General features: G+C 60.8%; 1 protein-coding gene across 1 annotated transcript in view; it reads left to right on the forward strand.

The window, feature by feature from the left end:
- The window catches only part of LOC308052376 (sodium/potassium-transporting ATPase subunit alpha-3-like), a gene marked incomplete at both ends in the record, with an annotated part of 28,860 nt that extends 17,361 nt beyond the window's left edge, over positions 1-11,499 (forward strand). The window contains 12 exon segments of the mRNA XM_080364456.1: positions 1,635-1,827; positions 2,696-2,818; positions 2,821-2,870; positions 3,041-3,177; positions 4,417-4,567; positions 6,920-7,027; positions 7,029-7,089; positions 7,161-7,315; positions 8,685-8,808; positions 9,330-9,431; positions 9,434-9,471; positions 11,369-11,499. Coding sequence (XP_080220582.1) covers positions 1,635-1,827; positions 2,696-2,818; positions 2,821-2,870; positions 3,041-3,177; positions 4,417-4,567; positions 6,920-7,027; positions 7,029-7,089; positions 7,161-7,315; positions 8,685-8,808; positions 9,330-9,431; positions 9,434-9,471; positions 11,369-11,499 — 1,373 coding nt within the window.
- Between the last annotated feature and the right edge of the window lie 872 nt (positions 11,500-12,371).

The following is a 12,371-nucleotide window of genomic DNA, read 5'->3' on the forward strand; positions in this document are numbered from 1 at the left end:
AGGGGGTCCCTATAACATTGGGGAGGTCCCTATAGCATGGGGGGGGTCTCTATAGCATGGGGGGGTCCCCAAAACCCGGGGGGACTCCCCAGAATTGCAGCGACCCCCCCAAAACTGCCACATCCCCCCCAAACTCACAGGATCTCTCCCATGAGCCATCAGGTCCCTCCAGACCTATTGAGCCCCCCCTATAGCATTGGAGGGGTCCCTATAACATGGAGGGGGGTCCCCTTAACATGGGGGGGTCCCCAAAACCGGGGGGGGGCCCCCAAAATTGCAGCGACCCCCCCAAAACTGCTGCATCCCCCCCAACTCACAGGGTCCCTCCCAAGGGCCATCAAGTCCCTCCAGAGCTATTGAGTCTCCCCCAGACCTATTGAGTCCCCCCTATAGCATTGAAGGGGTCCCCTTAACATGGGGGGGGTCCCCTTAACATGGGGGGGTCCCAAAACCCGGGGGGACTCCCCAAAATTGCAGCGACCCCCCCAAAACTGCCGCATCCCCCCCAAACTCACAGGGTCCCTCCCATGGGCCATCAGGTCCCTCCAGACCTATTGAGCCCCCATTATAACATTGGGGGGGTCCCTATAACATTGGGGAGGTCCCTATAGCATGGAGGGGGTCTCTATAGCATGGGGGGGTCCCCAAAACCCGGGGTGTCTCCCCAAAATTGCAGCGACCCCCCCAAAACTGCCCCATCCCCCCCAAACTCACAGGGTCCCTCCCATGGGCCATCAGGTCCCTCCAGACCTATTGAGCCCCCATCATAGCATTGCGGGGGTCCCTATAGCATGGGGGGGGTCCCTATAGCATGAGGGGGGTCCCCTTAACATGGGAGGGTCCCCAAAACCCTGGAGATCCCCCAAAAATGCAGCGACCCCCCCCAAATCTCCCATCTCACCCACATCCCCCATTGGACCCAATTCTGGGGGTCACCCCCAAATCCCCCCATGGTGACCAAATGAAATGGGGGTGACGGATGTTGGGGGGGGGATGGATGCGAGGGGGTCCCCTATTGACCCCCCCATGTCCACCCCCCAAATCCCCCAATTTCCCCCCAATTTCCCCCCAAACCCCCATCACACCCACGTTCCCCATCACACCCACATCCCCCATTGGACCCAATTCCTGGGGTCACCCCCCAAATCCCCCCATGGGCACCAATTAAAGGGAGTGATAAATGTTAGAGGATGGGATGGATGCAGGGGGTCCCCTTTTGACTCCCCCCGTGTCCCCCCCCCAAATCCCCCCCAATTCCCCCCTAAATCCCCCAATTTGCCCCCAAACCCCCATCACACCCACATCCCCCATTGGACCCAATTCCTGGGGGTCACCCCCAAATCCCCCATGGTGGCCAAATGAAAGGGGGGTGACAGATGTTGGGGGGGGGGATGGATGCGAGGGGGTCCCCTTTTGACCCCCCCATATTTCCCCCCCAATTTCACCCCAAATTCCCCCAAACCCCCATCATACCCACGTTCCCCATTGGACCCATATCCCCCATTGGACCCAATTCCTGGGGTCACCCCCAAATCCCCCCATGGGCACCAAACGAAAGGGGGGTGACGGATGTTGGGGGGTGGGATGGATGCGGGGGGGTCCCCTATTGACCCCCCCATGGTCCCCCCCCCCAGCTGTCCATCCACGAGACCGAGGACCCCAACGACAACCGGTACCTGCTGGTGATGAAAGGGGCGCCCGAGCGCATCCTGGACCGCTGCTCCACCATCCTGCTGCAGGGCAAGGAGCAGCCGCTGGACGAGGAGATGAAGGAGGCGTTCCAGAACGCCTACCTGGAGCTGGGGGGGCTCGGAGAGAGGGTCCTCGGTACGGGGGGGGTCTTGGGGGGGTCCTGGGGGGGTTTGGGGGGGATACATGGAGATTTGGGGGGGATACGGGGGATTTGGGGGGTCCCCCAGGCAGCATCTCCTGGGGATGCAGATGCAGTGGGTACCAGGGAGGATGATGATGGGGATGGGGTTGATGGGGATTTTGGGGGGTTTGGGGGTCCTTGGGGATGGGGGAGCTTGGGGGGGGGTCCTCGGTATGGGGGGGGTCCTGGGGGGGGTTTGGGGGGGATACATGGAGATTTGGGGGGGATACGGGGGATTTGGGGGGTCCCCAGGGAAGCATCTCCTGGGGATGCAGCTGCAGTGGGTACCAGGGAGGATGATGATGATGATGATGGGAATGGGGCCAAGGGGGACATGGGGGTCTGGGAGACTTGGGGGGCTTCTGGGTATTTTGGGGAGGGTCCTTGGGGGGTTTGAGGGGGATACATGGAGATTTGGGGGGATACGGAGGATTTGGGGGGTCCCCAGGGAAGCATCTCCTGGGGATACAGCTGCAGTGGGTACCAGGGAGGAGGAGGATGATGATGATGGGAATGGGCCAAGGGGGATATGGGGGGTCTGGGGGGGGCTCCTTAGTATGTGTGGGGGTCTTGAGTATTTTGGGGGGTCCTGGGGGGGTTTTGGGGGATACAGGAGGATTTGGGGGGATACGGGGGGATTTGGGGGGGTCCCCCAGGCAGCATCTCCTGAGGATGCAGCTGCAGTGGGTACCAGGGAGGATGAGGATGCTCAGGGGGGGATATGGGGGTTCAAGGGGGTTTCCTGGGGTTCAGGGGGGTCTATGGGGTTTCAAGGTGATTTGGGGGGTTCGGGGGGGGTCACACCATGTGGTCCCCCCCCAGGTTTCTGTCACTTCTACCTGCCGGAGGATCAATACCCCAAAGGTTTCGCCTTCGACTGCGACGACGTGAACTTCGCCACCGACAACCTGTGCTTCGTGGGGCTCATGTCCATGATCGACCCCCCCGCGCCGCCGTCCCCGACGCCGTCGGCAAGTGCCGGAGCGCCGGCATCAAGGTCAGACCCCCCCGAACCCCAAAACCCCCCCGACCCCAAAACCCCCCAGCTGATCGCAGTGACCACCCCACCCCACCCAACTCCATTGCCAAGATCCCCTTGGGCTCCCTAAATCCCTGCGCCCCCAGGGACCCTCCGAGCGGGGTGTGACCCCCCTGTGCCCCCCCCAGGTGATCATGGTGACCGGGGATCACCCCATCACGGCCAAGGCCATTGCCAAGGGCGTGGGGATCATCTCGGAGGGCAATGAGACGGTTGAGGACATCGCGGCGCGGCTCAACATCCCGGTCAGCCAGGTCAACCCCAGGTACGGGGAATTGGGGGTACGGGGGGGATCTGGGGGTGCTCGGCATCCTGGTCAGCCAGGTGAACCCCAAATATGGGGAAATTGGGGGTACAGGGGGGATTTGAGGGGCTCAGTGTTCCTGGCTGCTAGGTCTACCCCACATAGGGGAATAGGAGTGTTCAACATCCCCATCAGCCAGGTGACCCCCAGGTACGGGGAATTGGGGGTACGGGGGGTCTGGGGGTGCTCAGAATCCCGATCAGCGGGTGAACCCCAAATATGGGGAAATTGGGGTACAGGGGGGATTTGAGGGGCTCAATGTTCCGGGCTGCCAGGTCTATCCCAGGTTGGCTTAGGCTGCCAGGTCTACCTGTATAGGGGAATTGGGGGTGTTCAACATCCCGGTCAGCAGGTGAACCCCAGGTATGGAGAATTGGGGGTACGGGGGGGGTCTGGGGGTGCTCAGCATCCCCATCAGTCAGGTGAACCCAAAATATGGGGAAATTGGGGTACAGGGGGGATTTGAGGGGCTCAATGTCCCAGACTGCCAGGTCTACCCACGTACAGGGTTATGGGGAAGTGGGGGTACAGGGGAGATCTGGGGAGCTCAGCACCCCCATCAGCCAAGTGAACCCCATGTACAGGGGGGTTAGGGGGTGCTCAGCATCCCGTCAGTCAGGTGAACCCCAGGTATGTGGGATTTGGGGGTACAGGGGGATTTGGGGTGCTCAATGTCCCAGGTTGCCCCACGTACAGGGTTATGGGGGAAGTGGGGGTACAGGGGAGATTTGGGAGCTCAGCATCCCCATCAGGCAAATGAACCCCATGTACAGGGGGGTTAGGGGGTGCTCAGCATCCCCGTCAGCCAGGTGAACCCCAGGTATGGTGGGATTTGGGGGTACAGGGGGGATTTGGGGTGCTCAATGTCCCAGGCTGCCCCACGTACAGGGTTATGGGGGAAGTGGGGGTACAGGGGAGATTTGGGGAGCTCAGCATCCCATCAGGCAAATGAACCCCATGTACAGGGGGGTTAGGGGGTGCTCAGCATCCCCATCAGTCAGGTGAACCCCAGGTACAGGGGATTTGGGGTACAGGGGGGATTTGGGGTGCTCAGGCTGCCAGGTCTACCCCAGGTATGTCGAATTGGAGGCTCAGGTGTTTGGAGCTCTGGAGGTGCCAGGTTTTGGGGTGCAGCTTTGGGGGTTCAGGGTTTCGGGGTGCAGGTTTGGGGGTTCAGGGTTTCGGGGTCCCCCCCTCCAGGGACGCCAAGGCCTGTGTGATCCACGGCACCGACCTGAAGGACATGAGCTCGGAGCAGATCGACGAGATCCTGCAGAACCACACGGAGATCGTGTTCGCCCGCACCTCCCCCCAGCAGAAACTCATCATCGTCGAGGGCTGCCAGCGCCAGGTGGGACCCATCGCCCCAAATCGCCCCAAATCGCCCCAAACTCGCCCCAACCTCACCCCCACCTCACCCCCAAATCACCCCCAAAATCACCCCCATGATGGGGATGGGGACATCTCCAAGATGCCACCATGATGGGGATGGCCCCCATGTCCCCAAGATGCCACCATGATGGGGATGACGCTCCCATCCTTCTCCTTCCCATCCTCTCGTCCCCAAGACTCAACCTCCATGGCGACGTCCCCATGGCGACGTCCCCATGATGATGTCCCCATGGTGATGGTGTTGTCCCCATGGCAACGTCCCCATGGCGACATCTCAATGGCGACGTCTCAATGGTGATGTCCCCATGGCGACGTCCCCATGGCAATGGCGATGTCCCCATGGCAATGTCCACATGGTGATGGCGATGTCCCCATGGCGATGTCCCCATGATGACGTCCCCATGGTGATGGTGTTGTCCCCATGGCGACATCCCAATGGCGACGTCCCAATGGCGATGTCCTCATGGTGATGGTGTTGTCCCCATGCTGACGTCCCCATGGCGACGTCCCATGACGACATCCCATGGCGATGTCCCCATGGTGATGTCCCGATGGCGACGTCCCCATGGTGATGTCCCCATGACAACATCCCCATGGTGATGGCGTTGTCCCCATGATGACGTCCCAATGGTGATGTCCCCATGATGACGTCCCCAATGGCGACATTGTCCCCATGATGACGTCCCAATGGTGATGTCCCCATGATGACGTCCCCAATGGCGACATCCCCAATGGCGACATCCCAATGGTGATGTCCCCATGGTGATGGCGTTGTCCCCATGGCGACGTCCCCATGGCAATGGCGATGTCCCCATGGCGAATTGTCCCCATGATGACGTCCCCATGGTGATGGTGTTGTCCCCATGGCGACATCCCAATGGCGATGTCCCTATGGTGATGGTGTTGTCCCCATGGCGACATCCCAACGACGACGTCCCAATGGTGATGTCCCCATGGTGATGGCGTTGTCCCCATGGCGACGTCCCCATGGCAATGGCGATGTCCCCATGGTGATGTCCCCATGGTGATGGCGATGTCCCCATGGCGATGTCCCCATGATGACGTCCCCATGGTGATGGTGTTGTCCCCATGGCGACATCCCAATGGCGATGTCCCCATGGTGATGGTGTTGTCCCCATGGTGACATCCCAATGGCGACGTCCCAATGGCGATGTCCCCCATGGTGATGGTGTTGTCCCCATGGCGACGTCTCCATGGCGACGTCCCCATGGTGATGTCCCATGACGACATCCCCATGGCGATGTCCCCATGGTGATGTCCCCATGACAACATCCCCATGGTGATTGGCGTTGTCCCCATGATGACGTCCCAATGGTGATGTCCCCATGATGACGTCCCCAATGGCGACATCCCCAATGGCGACATCCCAATGGTGATGTCCCCATGGTGATGGCGTTGTCCCCCATGGCGACGTCCCCATGGCAATGGCGATGTCCCCATGGCGATGTCCCCATGATGACGTCCCCATGGTGATGGTGTTGTCCCCATGGCGACATCCCAATGGCGATGTCCCCCATGGTGATGGTGTCATCCCAATGGCGACGTCCCAATGGCGATGTCCCCATGGTGATGGTGTTGTCCCCATGCTGACGTCCCCATGCTGACGTCCCCATGGCGACGTCCCCATGGTGATGTCCCATGACGACATCCCCATGGCGATGTCCCCATGGTGATGTCCCCATGACAACATCCCCATGGTGATGGCGTTGTCCCCATGATGACGTCCCAATGGTGATGTCCCCATGATGACGTCCCCAATGGCGACATCCCCAATGGCGACATCCCAATGGTGATGTCCCCATGGTGATGGCGTTGTCCCCATGGCGACGTCCCCATGGCAATGGCGATGTCCCCATGGCGATGTCCCCATTATGACGTCCCCATGGTGATGGTGTTGTCCCCATGGCGACATCCCAATGGCGATGTCCCCATGGTGATGGTGTTGTCCCCATGGCGACATCCCAATGGCGACGTCCCAATGGCGATGTCCCCATGGTGATGGTGTTGTCCCCATGCTGACGTCTCCATGGCGACGTCCCATGACGACATCCCCATGGCGATGTCCCCATGGCGATGTCCCCATGGTGATGTCCCCATGACAACATCCCCATGGTGATGGCGTTGTCCCCATGATGACGTCCCAATGGTGATGTCCCCATGATGACGTCCCCAATGGCGACATCCCCATTGGCGACGTCCCCAATGGCGACGTCCCCAATGGCAATGTCCCCATGGCGACGTCCCCATGGCGACGTCCCCACGCGTGACGCCCCGTCCCCCGTGTCCCCAGGGCGCCATCGTGGCGGTGACGGGCGACGGCGTCAACGACTCCCCCGCGCTCAAGAAGGCCGACATCGGGGTGGCCATGGGCATCGCCGGCTCCGACGTCTCCAAGCAGGGCGGCCGACATGATCCTGCTGGACGACAACTTCGCCTCCATCGTCACCGGCGTGGAGGAAGGTCGGTGGTGACCCCGCGGGGGGGAGGATGATGATGGGGACACCCGGTGACCCCCCCGTGTGTCCCCCAAGGGCGCCTGATCTTCGACAACCTGAAGAAGTCGATCGCGTACACGCTGACCAGCAACATCCCCGAGATCACCCCCTTCCTGCTCTTCATCATGGCCAACATCCCGCTGCCCCTCGGCACCATCACCATCCTCTGCATCGACCTGGGCACCGACATGGTGAGGGGGGGCGCCCCAAAAGCGGGGGGCGCCCCAAAACACCCAACGTGGGGCCATCTCCAGTGTCTCAAGTCATGGGGATGCTCAGTGGCCTTGGGAACCATCATCATCATCATCATCATCATTGACGTGGTGACCAGGGGGGTTCCCAGAACATGGGGGGTCCTTAAATCCTAGGGGGGTTCCCAAATCTGGGGAGGTCCCCCAAAATCTGGGGGACACCCCAAAACACCCAACAACACCCAACGTGGGGCCATCTCCAGTGTCTCAAGTCATGGGGATGCTCAGTGGCCTTGGGAACCATCATCATCATCATTGACATGGTGACCAGGGGGGTTCTCCAAATCATGGGGGGGTCCCCAAAATCTGGGGGACACCCCAAAATGGGGGGACGCCCCAAAACACCCAACGTGGGGCCATGGGGGCATCTCAAGTGGCCTTGGGCACCATCATCATCACCACCATCATCATCATCATCATCATCACCCCCCCCCAACCTGGTGACCAGGGGGGTCCCCAAACCATGGAGGGTCCTCGGGTCGTGGTGAGGGGGGGCCCAAAATCGGGGGACACCCCAAAACACCCAACATGGGGCCATGGGGACGTCTCCAGTGGCCTTGGGCACCATCATCATCATCATCACCATCATCATCATCATCACCCCAACCTGGTGACTGGGGGGGGGTCCCCAATCATGGAGGGGGGGCCCAAAATCTGGGGGACACCCCAAAACACCCAACATGGGGCCATAGGGACATCTCCAGTGTCTCAAGTCATGGGGATGATGATGATGATGGTGCCCAAGGCCAGTGAGCATCATCATCATCATCATTAACCTGGTGACCAGGGGGGTCCCCAAATCATAGAGGGGTCCCCAAAATCGGGGGACACCCCCAAAACACTCAACGTGGGGCCATAGGGACATCTCCAGTGTCTCAAGTTCATGGGGGATGCTCAGTGGCCTTGGGCACCATCATCCATCATCATCATCATTGACCTGGTGACCAGGGGGGGTCCCGAAAACTTGGGGGGGGTCCTTAAAATCCTAAGGGGGAGTCCCCAAAGCAGGGGGACACCCCAAAAACCACACATGGGGCCATCTCCAGTCTCTCAAGTCATGGGGACACCCTCAGCCCTTGGGCACCATCATCATCATCATCATCATTGACCTAGTGACCGGGGAGGGGGTCCCCAAAATCTGGGGGACACCCCAAAACACCCAACATGGGGCCATAGGGACATCTCCAGTGTCCCCAAACCATGGGGACACCCCCAGCCCTTGGGCACCATCATCGTCTTCATCATCAACCTGATGACCGGGGGGGGGTCCCCAAATCCTGGGGTGACCCTGCACCCCCATACCCCCCAGGTTCCCGCCATCTCTCTGGCCTATGAGGCGGCCGAGAGCGACATCATGAAGCGGCAGCCGCGTAACCCCCGCTCCGACAAGCTGGTCAACGAGCGGCTCATCAGCATGGCCTACGGGCAGATCGGTGCGATAGGGGGCGATATGGGGCCGATAGGGGGCGAGAGAGGCCAATAGATGGCGCTATGGGGCCGATAAGTGGCGATATCGCGGCTGATAGGTGGCGATATCGGGCCGATAGTTTGCGATAGAGGGCGATATAGAGCCAATAGAGGGCGATAGAGGCCAATAGATGACAATAGGAGGCCAATAGGTGGTGATATCGCGCCGATAGATGGCGATAGATGGCGATATAGAGCCAATAGGGGATGATAGAGGCCAATAGATGACAATACGAGGCCAATAGGTGGCGATATCGCGCCAATAGGTGGCGATAGAGGGCAATATAGAGCCAATAGAGGGTGCTAGAGGCCAATAGATGACAATACGAGGCCAATAGGTGGCGATATCGCGACGATAGGTGGCGATAGGGGGCGATATAGAGCAAATGGGGCGATATGGGGTATTGGGAGGTTTAGGGATCGCGGACTTTTTTAGGGTGGGTTTTTTTTTAGGGTCCCCCTGACCCCCCCCGTGTCCCCCCCCCAGGGATGATCCAGGCTCTGTGGGGGTTCTTCTCGTACTTCGTGATCCTGGCCGAGAACGGGTTCCTGCCATCCTGCCTGGTCGGGATCCGGCTCAACTGGGACGAACCATCAACGACCTGGAGGATTCGTATGGGCAGCAGTGGGTGCGTGGGGGACCCCAAAATCCCCCCGAGACCCCCGAAATCCACCCCAGGATCCCAAAATCCCCCCCGGGACCCCAAAAATCCACCAGGGACCCCAAAATACACCCTGGGACACTCGAAATCCACCCTGGGACACCCAAATTCCACCCCAGGACACCCAAAATCCACCCCGGGACCCCCAGAAGCGACCCCTGAAATCCATCCTGGGACCCCCAAAAATCCAGCCCAGGATCCCCAAAATCCACCCCGGAACCCCCCGAAATCAACCCTGGGACACCCCGAAATCCACACCGGGACCCCCCCAAAATCCACCCCAGGACTCCCCAAAATCCGCCACAGGACCTCCCTAGAATCCACCCCGGGACCCCCTGAAATCGATCCCGGGACCCCCCCCAAAATCGACCCCAGGACACCCCAAAACCCACCCTGGGACCCCCAAAAATCCACCCCAGGACCCCCAAAATCCACACCGGGATCCCCCAAAAATCCACCCCGGGACCCCCAAAATCCACCCTGGGACCCCCCAAAAATCCACTCCAGGACACCCCAAAATCCACCCCGGGACCCCCCAGAATGCATCCTGGGACCCCCAAAAATCCAGCCGGGACACCCCAAAATCAACCCTGGGACCCCCAAAATCCACGCCGGGATCCCCCAAAAATCCCCCCCAGGACCCCCAAAATCCACCCCGGGACCCTCCGAAATCGACCCCAGGACCCCCTGAAATCGACCCTGGGACACCCCAAAATCCACCCCGGGACCCCCCAGAATCCACCCCAGGACACCCCAAAAATCCACCCTGGGACCCCCCAAAATCCGCCATAGGACACCCCGAAATCCACGCAAGGACCCCCCCCCAGAATCCACCCTGGGACCTCCCAAAATCAACTCTGGGACCCCCCAAAATCCACCCCGGGAGACCCCAAAATCCATCCCAGAACACCCTGAAATTCACTCCGGGATCCCCAAGAATCCACCCCAGGACCCCCAGAATCCACCCCGGGACCCCCCTAAAATCCACCCCAGGACCCCCAAAATCCACCCCAGGACCCCCAAAATCCACCCCGGGACCCCCCTAAAATCCACCCCGGGACCCCCCCAAAATCCACCCCGGGACCCCCCTAAAATCCACCCCAGGACCCCCAAAATCCACCCCGGGACCCCCCTAAAATCCACCCCAGGACCCCCCAAAATCCACCCCGGGACCCCCCTAAAATCCACCCCAGGACCCCCAAAATCCAGCCCAGGACCCCCCGAAATCCACCCTGGGACCCCCCAAAATCCACCTCGGGACCCTCCGAAATCCACCCCAGGACCCCCCAGAATCCACCCCGGGACCCCCCAGAATCCACCCCAGGACCTTGAGAACCCACTCCGGGATCCCCCGAAATCCACCTCGGGACCCACAGAATCCACTCCGGGACCCCCGAAATTGGGGGTTCGGTGGGGGGGGGTTCAGGGTGATGTGGGGGGGTCAGTGGTGGGGGTCATTTTGGGGGGCTCCCTGCCCCCAAATCCCCTTTTATGGGGTGCTGGGGGGTCCACACCCCAATTCCGCCCCCCAACCCATCCCTATAGGACCCTCCCCACTGGCTCAACGTCTATCTCCGAACTGGGGGGTCGGGGGGATGTGGGTGGTTTGGGGGGGGGTCAAGGGGGGTTTGGGGGTGTCGGGGGGTGTTTTGGGGGGCTCCTTGTCCCCAAATCCCCTTTTATGTTGGGGGAGGGGTCCAAAGCACCAACCCCCCCCAACCCATCCCTATAGGACCCTCCCCAATGGGTCAATGTCTCCCATCTCCGAACTGGGGGGTCGGGGGGATGTGGGGGGTTTGGGGGGGGGTTTGGGGGTGTCGGGGGGTGTTTTTGGGGGGGGGTCTCACCCCGTGCCCCCCCCCAGACGTACGAGCAGCGCAAGGTGGTGGAGTTCACGTGCCACACGGCGTTCTTCGTCAGCATCGTGGTGGTGCAATGGGCCGACCTCATCATCTGCAAGACCCGCCGCAACTCCGTCTTCCAGCAGGGCATGAAGTACGGGGGGGGGGGGCCCGGAACGTGGGGGGGGTCCCCGAAAATGTGGGGGGGTCGCTGAAAAAATTGGGGGGTCGACAAACATCGGGGGGGGCTCCAAAGCATCAGTATCTGCATCCCTGAGCATCCCTGGGAAGTGGTACCCAAGGGGTTTGGGCATCATTGGGGGGGGATAATTTGGGGGTTTGGGGGGAGGGGTTAAATGGGAGGGTCCCCAAAACTTGGGGAGGGGTCCCCAGAACTGGGGGGGGGGGTCGCTGAAAAAATTGGGGGGTCGACAAACATCGGGGTGGGGCTGCAAAGCATCAGTATCTGCATCCCTGAGCATCCCTGGGCAGTGGTACCCAAGGGGGGATATGAGCATCTCTGGGGGGGGATAATTTGGGGGGGTCTCTAAAATGGGGGGTCCCCAAAACGTGGGGAGGGGTCCCCAAAAATGTGAGGGGGTCGCCAAAAAAATTGGGGGGTCGCCAAATATCGGGGGGGGCTCCAAAGCATCAGTATCTGCATCCCTGAGCATCCCTGGGCAGTGGTACCCAAGGGGGGACGTGAGCATCACTGGGGGGGGGATAATTTGGGGGGGTCTCTAAAATGAGGGGTCCCTGAAACTTGAGGGGGTTCCCGAAACATGGGGGGGTCCCTAAAAATATGGGGGGGTCGCGAAAAAAATTGGGGGGTCACCAAACATTGGGAGGGGCTCCAAAGCATCAGTATCTGCATCCCTGAGCATCCCTGGGCAGTGGTACCCAAGGGGGGGATAAGAGCATCTCTGTGGGGGCATAATTTGGGGGGGGTTTTAAATAGGGGGGGTCCCCGAAACATCAGGAGGGGTCCCGAAACATGGGGGGGGGGCGACAAAACTGGGGGGGGGT

This window comes from Nesoenas mayeri, assembly GCF_963082525.1.
Source record: "Nesoenas mayeri genome assembly, contig: SCAFFOLD_146, whole genome shotgun sequence".
NCBI classification, from domain to species: Eukaryota; Metazoa; Chordata; class Aves; order Columbiformes; family Columbidae; genus Nesoenas; species Nesoenas mayeri.